This window comes from Uranotaenia lowii, chromosome 2, assembly GCF_029784155.1.
Source record: "Uranotaenia lowii strain MFRU-FL chromosome 2, ASM2978415v1, whole genome shotgun sequence".
Lineage (NCBI taxonomy): Eukaryota > Metazoa > Arthropoda > Insecta > Diptera > Culicidae > Uranotaenia > Uranotaenia lowii.
Genome location: NC_073692.1, coordinates 21601820 through 21612031, shown reverse-complemented (window position 1 = coordinate 21612031; position 10212 = coordinate 21601820). Strand labels below are relative to the sequence as shown.

At 34.0% G+C, this 10212-nt stretch overlaps 1 protein-coding gene across 1 annotated transcript; it reads right to left on the bottom strand.

The window, feature by feature from the left end:
- Window positions 1–2371: 2371 nt before the first annotated feature.
- On the bottom strand, window positions 2372–7734 carry LOC129741142 (uncharacterized). Its single transcript, XM_055732847.1, has 2 exons — window positions 6730–7734; window positions 2372–2506 (listed from the first exon to the last, which is right to left on the bottom strand). Exons 1-2 carry the CDS (start codon window positions 7732–7734, stop codon window positions 2372–2374), a joined length of 1140 nt encoding a protein of 379 aa, XP_055588822.1.
- Window positions 7735–10212: the final 2478 nt, after the last annotated feature.

The following is a 10212-nucleotide window of genomic DNA, read 5'->3' as shown; positions in this document are numbered from 1 at the left end:
ATGGGGCTAAAATATTGTGATGATTTTTGACAAATTGCGCCGAAATACCATCTGGTCCCGAGCTCTTTGAAGAATCCAAATCGTTTATCAATATGAGAACTTCTTGTTCGGTTGCAGGATGCAAGTAAATACTATAACGATTGCCGAAAGATGGAGTGCCATTGATCTGAGCACTTCTTGGAATTGTAGCCGCTAGTTGAGATCCAATGTTACAGAAATACTCGTTGAAAGCGTTTGCACCTTTTTTTCCTTCTTCTGTAATCGTTCCATTCAGTTCTAGTTTGATTGATTCGCTTCTTGACTCGTTCCGTCCTATTAGTTCGTTCAAATTCTTCCATGTCTTTTTTTGATTTGACGTGTGGAACAGTTTATGGTAGTAACCTTTCTTAGCCTCAGCTTTGGCACACTGTAGCTTTTTGGAGACGTGCTGTAGAAGATCCTTTAAATGATCGTATTCTATGCAAAATGATGGAATGTGTGGAAGGGGTAATGAAACTTGTCATTTGTTTGTTTGAATATTAAACAATTCCCAACGATTCACTTGTAAATAAATCGTTGAACCTATTTAAATTTAAAAATTAGTTCTTAAATTCAAGAATAAAATGAAAAAAAGCTTTCTTGTTCTGAAATTTTGGCAACAACAAATTGAGAAATTTTTAGATCTTATTCTGCAAAATTTTATCTAAGCAATAAGTATGCCTTCTTTTTGTGAAATTGATTTTTAATTGAAAGATTTCATATCAACCATATCGGTTAGAGTTATTCTTATGTATATTATAAAAATAGAATTAGGGACAAGAGGTGATCTGTAGATTTAAACAAAATATCACTTCCACCCAATAAAGTTCATGAAATTTTATCGATTAATATCCTATTTTGAATTTTTTTCTCCAAAAATCAATAATACATAATGTGTATATGTTGTGAACAGTTTTCAAAGAATTTCCCTTTTTATTTTTATAAAAATTGGCAAATAATTAGACACGCCCTGTGTGCGACTGCAACGTTTTTGATTCCAAACATCGTTTCAAACCAAAGTCATGTAAAAATAAAACAAATTGATCCGAATGAGAAACGCATGGTCCATTTTCAGGGCTGCTTTATAATATACAACACATATGTTTGAATTTTTCATGAAATCAAACTTTACATGAAATGTAAAGCTCAGTATTTTTTTCTGTGTAGCTTTTACACTAATAATTAATGTTTTTGACAAAATACGAGTATCAGATAGATATATGAAGAACGTGTTGGAATGTATTCGAGTTTTCAGCTTAGGTATTCCGCATACTCGGTCATTTTCCTTAGCAGGTTCATATTCCACCAAAATGCCCTAGAAGTCAATTTTCGCTATCTGACGCCACCCAAGATGGTAACTTCAGGTGATCTTAAATGCTGAAATTGGACGAAAATCTCATTAAAATTTCATAAGACTTCCAGTGATTTACAGAACTCTGAAGTTTAGTGGATGCCGCCATAATGGATTTCAAGATGGCGTCAGATAACGTTATTTAACTGCTTCTAGTTTAGCTCTTTCAACTTATACTAGATATGATTATCTCAAGCGATTACCGAAAATATGCAGGCATGAAAAGAGAAGCCGAAGTTGCTTTCTTGGAAAGATGACGCAACAAATCTTTCCTTCTACTAGTTGGGTCCCTTCACTAAATACATCTATTATAGAGATATTCATACCACTTCCGATGATTTGAAGTTGTTCATAGATTTTTCTGTGTTTTTTAATTATCTCAAAAATAACACAAATGACTTTTCAAAAATGTGTAAAAATGGGAATTCGAATACAAATGACATCTTGATGGAGAACTGTCACCTAATTTTATTTGGGTTTTGAAGTCAAGCACTGCTTTTTATTATGCAACAAGTAAAAAAAGCTTGGGACGAACATCTTAGTTTACGTTTTATAGTGTTTTAATAGAGCATTCAGAACTTTTTCTTAACAACAGTATATTTAGAAAAAGCTTTATTAGCGTTTTCAGAACTACATGAAAACAAATGGTTGCATCAAGAATCTAAGCATTTTTCATGATTATAATAAAACAGTTATAAAAAAAGCTGCTTATAAAATGCTTTAATAAAATCATAATCTTTTTTGATTGATATTTTTCGGTGAGCGCAAGACGAAATAAAAATGCTGTTTTTTAACGTTTTCGGCCTACTTAACTTTCGGCCATCCTCAGAAAAACTGTATTTATTAAGTAAAATTAAAAGATGAAATTAATTAAAAATTATACTTTTGAATTTGTCAATGCACTGTGCACTCGGAAATTGAAACTCACAAACTTTTTTGCCGCGTGTTTCCTCAACGGCCGTCTCACGATTTTTAAAATCGACGTCAGCTAATTGCTCCTGGTCAGCCGTCGTCCAGTGATGATGTCATCGAGTGCGTTCCTGATTGGTTCGTCGTCGGTTGCGTTTTGGGTTTGTTCGGAGTCCGCGTCAAGGTCCCGTCGCGTGTGGTACTGTTTTCCTCGATGTCCAAAGTGTTCTAAATATTTGAGTGAAATTAAATCAATCATGGTGATAAAATTGGAATTGTCGTGAAAGTCACTGTCATCAGATTGCTTTCCAGTGATTCGCGAGACCGTTTATGTTTGCCAGAGCCAGCATTTAGAAACATCAATGTGGATACTAGAGGCTTTATGTTTCCGAAACATGTCCGACCAAGAGAGGCGATAATCACCTCAAGCGTCATGCGTGTGAGATTAGTGTATTGGTGATCGACACAAAAAAAATCGCGTGTGTAATTAGAAGGGGGTTCCATTTTAGCTATGCTCAAGTAGAGTGAAATTGTGTTGGTTGGAAATAGGTTGTTTGGTATTTGTGTAGGTGCATTTGGGAGTGGAAAATTATTACAAGTTGGCATAGTAGGCGAGAAGCAGATTGAACGAGGAGGAAAGTGGTAGTGTAAAATGTAAATGAATAGTCTGAAGCGGATATGTGTCAATGTGTATGGGTGTTAGCGTGAAAATGTTCATCATCAGTTCATCATTGAAGAATGAACGTTGAACGTGGGCAGTGTCAGCAAGATGGATCGGCATGGCGAGGATTGGAAGCGGGTGAAGATGTTCCATTTATTAATTAATTGGGTACAATTATCTGTTCATTCGCTGCTTTTTGGATATGGTGTTGGATATTTTAACTGTCCTTCGCATTGCATGCGGCGGTCTGTACATGAGGATATTTCACCACCTGCATCATGGGAAGCGGGTGCCGTTTCGGGGTAGACTCCTTCCCCTGGGAATAGGGCCGCGTCCCGTTGCTGCGAGTGGTGGTGTGAGAGCTCAGTCTGGATTGCAGTGTGCGGTGGGAGGGGCAGTTTTAATAACCATATCATTTGATAATTGCTCATACAACTTATCGTGTATTCTTTCTACAAAAATTGCACCATCTGGAGGCCCTTATCCTTATCGTATATAAAACTCAAAACGACACATTCGCAAAACTGCTGCTAGTGATGAAAGAAACATTCCCGGGAACAGTCATATAAACATAAAAGTCATAACCAAGGTTTGGTTAAAAAAATCATTTCAAATTGATTCCTTCTGAATGTTGAACAGAATATACTTTATCGGTAAAATATGGTGTACGGGGTTATGAGAGAGTTGGTAGCACTGGTTTCAGAATATCGCGTTTCTTTTTTAAGCTAACTAAAATTAAAATTGTGCGTGTTCTAGGCTTAAATATTTTAAACGGTTTCATGAAATCGAAAGTTTAAGTGTTCGGGAGTAAGATAAGTGCCAAGTTTGAATTAAAAATTTCACAAAATCGGAAAAAAAACGTGAAATTATTTTCAATTTTTTGGTCCCCGGATGACCAGTTCGGTAGTGAAAAGTGACATTTGTTTTGAACGCTACTGACAGCATTCACAAAAATTAGGCAGAGATGGCGCCACACGCAAGGTTCGAGTCTTCGCAAGCGTTAGCGTTAGATTCGATATTTTTCATCAACCACGACATGAAGCTAAGTATCCATTACCAAGTTTATCGAAAACAAGATTTTCAACTTATCGGTGGTTTATTTCAGAAAAATCACATTAATTTAAACGTTTTTATTTTAATATTCATAACTATTTGACACTCTTAAAAAGTACTACAGTTTCACTAATCGCTTAAATGTTTTTGAATATACTTTGTAATTAATAATTTAAATACAAATTTGTGCATAATGAGACAGAAGTTTTTAAGAATGAGTTGATTTTTTAGTCCATAACTCGATGTTGCGTTTCGTAATTCATTTTGCTATTGAGGAACATTGTCATGTGAACGCGGATAGCTTATTTTTACTCCTATGTTCTATTTAATTTTGATTTCTTGAAAGATCCACGGGTGTTATTCCTTAAAAAAAAATCTCAGTATGATTCTGTTTTTCGATACCAATTTTATTCTTAGCTATGGAGCTATGACGTATTATGCCAGGCGTAAACATTACAGCCGCCGTTGTTTTTTTTTTTTTTGGTTTTTCTGGGATTTTAACGCTTTCACGTTATTCATCCCTTTTTTTACAGCCGCCGTTCATTTTAAATTTAGTATACCTCAAGGCGCCATTGAAATACCATAGACCAGATTAAGAAACTATTATTCTTGTTTTTGAATTTGTAACAGTGAGCATATTAAAAAATGGCAATAGCATTGATAACTGACGTGTGAGCAACTTAAAATTATGTACTACAAGATTGGAAACTCAAGGTAAATTTGAAAGCGCTTTCGTTATCAGTTTTAAAATCATTCATTCAGATTGTACAATCACAATCAATTTCGCTCAAAAGTCAAGTGTATGTATGAAATATTTGTTTAGAAAGCGTGTATCATGTAACATGTTATTGTCGGTTTTCTTAATTTGTTTTATTATTTGATATTATGTTGAAAGTTATTACACCAGAAAAAGCTAATTACCTGATTCACTAAAAAAAGATGAATGAGTTTAAATTTTGTGTTCCATGTTAGTTCCTTGATTTTCATTTAAAAATACCAAAGACGTTCAAACTATCTCTTCCTTTCCTCAGCTCAGTAAAGAATGCAAAAAACACCAGAACATCACATTGTACTTATTGATTTGCGAAATCTCTAAAGACTCATCAATAATATAAATGCTAATTAAAAACACAAGACCATAACCATCTAAAATTGAATTCAAATGTTTTAAAACAAATTTATGATTTTAAATCTTTTCTTTTAAATAAGCAATTTGTTTTTTTTTTACTTTTTATTCTGAAAATAGTTTATTATTGTTTTTTACATTTAGAAATCTTTTTTTTTGTCAATTGTTAGGACATGGAATTTTGGTAATATTTTTATAAAAAAAGAGCAAACGAACGAAGGAAAAATGCAAAAAAATGTATATTGAACCGTCAGGGTAACGGAAGTTCAATCGTTTTTCAAGTTTTTTTTTGTTTATCTATGAATAATACACTTAAAGCATGAAATTGAAAAATGAAGATATAATAAAGAAAGATAAAAACAAGAAACCGCACATATTAGGAAAACAGGTTTAAAAGTCAGCTCCATGCACTTGTCAAAAGTGTTTCCAGAGCATATCCATGTTCCCCATTCCCTAACAAAATTATTTGCTAGGATGCAGAGGTGACCTCGGTCCTAAAGCGCAATTTTAATTCTTTCATTCCTTACTCTTATTTTCCTCTCTATCTTTTGATTACTAGGACGTGGCCGGCGCCGTTATTGATGTTTAAAGAGAGAGCATCAGTTTTGCTCATTGTGAATGTGCTGTCAATCCCAGACACCATTCTTTTGACCTCTGGGCAATATTGATGGCCTCGGTCAATCACGGAGTAGCAACCATTGGCGATGTGGAAATAGTTCTACTGAGCCACACCAGCGATCGTGAAGTTCAAAATGCTGTTATATATTTTTCTCAGAACTGCACTGTCTAGCCTTCATTCTAATACTCAATTAAAAGAACCAATTTATAATAAACCAATCTATATTTTTTCATACAAAGATGAATACTCTTGAAAAGCATTTTGGATTTAACGATTTAAGGTGGATGTGAGTAGTCAATCAAGCTAAGCTAAGCTAAGGTTGCGTTTTGGGTTTGTTCGCTCTTTTAAATTGTGGTGTCTCTCTCAGCTTCTTGATTAGCGCGTTGTATATCGAGGAAATTTCTATTGCGTCTCTCTGTATGTTGACTGCCTTCTCTCCTCTCAATTTTATATGCAGAGTTTCCGCAGTTTTCCTCTTGTTGTCATCGCTCATTTTTTCCAGAATCCTGACATCGTTGTAGTTGAACGTGTGATGGTTTTCCACCGCATGTTGTGTTAGGCCGGTTGTGGAGGCATTCGGTTTAAAACTATATTTGTGGTTTTTGATGCGTTTTTCAATAGTTTGGGAGGTTTGTCCACAATATACACGGCCGCATTCGCACGGGATTTCGTAAACCACTTGTGTTTGCTTCATTTTTGGGATTTCATCTTTGAGCTTGGAGAAGATGCAATTTTTTTTTTTTTTTTTTTTTTATCTTGTTCACGGGTTTTGATGAAGCAATGATGTCGTGTTTTCGTAGTATTTTGCTCACTTTTTCACTCAAATGGGGGATGTATGTTAAGGAAGCATATCTACCCATTTGAGTGTCTCGGTTTTCGTATTGTAGCGAGTTATAAATTGCATCTGTTCTTGTTTTTAAAATGTGGTTTATAAAACTGTCTGGATAGTTATTGGAAAGAAGGATTCCTTTGACATTCTGGATGCTTTTTACCCTTTCTTCTACGTCAGTCAGTTTTAGTGCGCGATCAATTAAAGCAATCGCTGTGTTCATTTTGTGCGCATGGGGACTGGCGGATGAGAAATCTAGGTATCGTCCGTTCGTTTGTTTTGTGAACCAATGCTTGTTTATTTTGTTGTTTTTTCTGGTGAGAGTCATGTCTAAGAAGCGAATAGAACAGTTTGTTTCTTTTTCCACTGTGAATTTTATGCTCTCGAAGGGTTTGTTAAATTCGTTTTGGATTTCATCAATTCTATTTTCTTCAGCAATGAGAAGGCAGTCATCAACGTAGCGTTTATAGATGATAAGATTGATTCCTTTGGTCTTCAGTTCAGTGATGACTACCTCCTCAAGGTGTTCTAATAGAATATTCGCCACAACTCCGCTCAGTGGTGAGCCCATCCCAACCCCAAATATTTGCTTGTACATCTTTCCATTGTACTGGAAAAAAGATGCGTCCAGCACGATTTGGAGTGCGCGCAAGAAGTCGAGCCACGGGATGTTTGTGTGGCGACTTATTTCTCCCCATTTTCGTTTGATTAGTTCGTATGTGTCTTGTACTGGGATGTTCGTGTAGAGCGACACGACGTCGAGAGAAAATAAGACGTAACCCTCCGGGATCTGAATTTTGCTGATCTCTTCTGCAAAGTCGAAGCTGCTACGAACATGGTATTCGGTTTTCCCTACCAACTTTTGGAGGATGTTGGCGAGGAATTGGGCCAAGCGGTATGGAGCAGAGCCTACGGTTGAGACCACTGGGCGAAGTGGTCGGTTTCCTTTGTGTGTTTTCGGGAGCCCGTATATGCGTGGTGGGGGACAATTGAACAGCAGAATTTTATCCCGTGTTCTTTTGTCTATGTGTTTGTTTGTGTACCATTCCTTGACCATGCCGTTAATTCGTGATAATGTTTTGTCAGTTGGGTTTTCGGTTAGTGGTACGTAGGTTGTAGTGTCACTTACCATTGCTGACATTTTGGCGCGATATTCGTTGGCGTGCATTATCACTGTTTTCGCGCCTTTATCCGCTCGGGTGATGATGAGTTCGGCGTGCTCTTTCAGGAAGGCTCTGCTTTGCCAGGAAGCTGGAAGTTTCCACAAATCACCGGGAAAGTGTTCTTTTTTTTAATGTTCATTTAATTGATATTTAATGATATTTCATTAAATCTTTGAACAGGTATCACCACCAGTTCGCTACATATGAACATAAAGATAAAGTTTTGCTCATTTTGTTGTAAACTGTTAACAGTTTGAAAACTCAATTAAATTTTTCTGAGTTAAATTAGGATGATTTAATGATTCCGTGATACGAAGTGATATTAAACGTCTAAGCTTGAAGAACATATTCGTTTTTTTCTAAACGCAGTTTGTGTTTGATATTTTTAGTTTTTCTTTATTAAAACCTTGATTTGATACCTCAAATGTACCTTTTTACTATGCTATTATTTTCAATGTCAAGTCTGTTTTGATTCCATAAACCATTTTCATGAAACTCCCATATTTATAAAAATCTACCGCCAAACTTCACAGATTGTTTTTCGAGGCGTGGAACCCTTATCAATTAAAATACATACTTATGAAAATATTTTTTTTTTGTTAAATGTATTGTGTTTTTTGTTTATTGTATACTAGCACTTTGCTACACTTTCTTGGAATAATTAAAATTATTTAAAAATAATTTTGATTTAATAAATTTGCATCTTCTTATAACATAATCAATCAGAAGCACACTTTTGAAAATGAAAGCTGCTGCTTACTTTTGTAATGTTAATGCGAATATAAATTAAAATCTTAAATTGTATATTGAAAAGACATACACCGTCTTAGCCGATTTAGGCTTTACAGACTGAATAAATGACGTGGACAACTTAAGATTAACATTTAACATCCAGTACCGAGATGGGAATCGAACCCATGCCATCAGTGGACCAGCGATCGTCTTACCACGCTAACCACTCGACCACCGAGACGTACATTGTTCATTGTATTCTGAACATGGATTTTTTTTACAAATATATGAATGTGTGAATATTTTGCAAAATACTGTTTGACTTTGATATTTTCAGTATGGCATGTTCTTTTTAATTTTCATTTCGAATTTCCTACGACCACGACACTTTTTCTTCTGAAACATATTACTTTTAATGTAGGATTTAAATTTTTGGTCCGTCAAAATTTAAAATCAATTAAAATTCAAATAAATGTTTAAAATTTTCAATATTGAAAGTTAACATTAAAGTGATTTTTGGGCTACAATCATGTCTACATGCCTGTATCTGATTTTCTTTCTAAGTGCATTCGCCAAGACTTCGTGATTTTCAAGATTCTCCGATATATGATTTTAAAGAAAGGTCCAATACGGACCTATGTCCACATAAAAAATAAGATTTTTTTTTTATAAATAATCTGAAATTGCCAAAAAGTCGTTTATTCTGTTTTATGTTCAATAAAAGGTTAAATTTTGATTCAATTTAAACAACGAGTATGAGAACTCGTCTTACAAAATTGATAAACAAAAGTTCGAAAAAATTAATTATCTAGATCTGCAAAAACCAAAATAATCAAATAAAAAAATTTATTAGACTTTTTTTGTTCAAATACAAACACATCAATTTCGAAGAATCCTTTAAGTTATTATTCATTTCTTTTGAATATGCATTTTTAATTCATTATTCTAGCATAAAAGATTCAAAATCTTGTCAGATTATGAATTATACAATTAAATTGAGATATTTCATATTGATTTTTAATCCTCACACAAATAAGGGCACAATTTTAATTGCTTGATTGGTTCCTAACTCTTTTTTGTGGAAATATCTCCGTTTATTTAACGATATTCAATCGAAATTACCTTTAACTGATAAAACCCAAAAATCAGCTCAAACCTGATATGTTATTATATAGATTAAATGAGATACCCAACGCTACCAAATTCTCCTTCCTTTGAAGTGTCAAGAATAATTAAAAAGCGCTGAATGGACAATTAGTTTTTTCTACTAGATCTGGAAACTGGAATTCAAAGTTCAACACTTGAAAAAAAAAACAAGTAAAATTATTTAAATTTCATTTGGACTTTTTGGTAAAACTATAGCATAATTCGAAGAAGCTCAAATAAAAGGTTTTAATTGAATTATAAAATTTCTCTAAGAACGCGGGTAGTTTTGACTTCTTAGAAAAAGTTGGAAAGGGTCACTCTTGCATGATTTTTCTTAGTTTGGTTTATATGTTAATGTTGAAAGAATGTTCAACCACGCTTATTTTAAGGCATAAATCAAAATATTCGTGGTTCTGTACTTGTTCTGAAAATTAAAAAGTTATGCAGAATTTAAATTCTATTTTAAATTAAGTACAACTACTTAGTTTGAATTTACTTCATGTTTTTTTTTTTAAAGATTGTTGTTTCATAAGTTATGATTGATTGATTTCATCAATATCCCACACATGATTTGGATTCAGGATGCAAAATTCTATCTAAATATA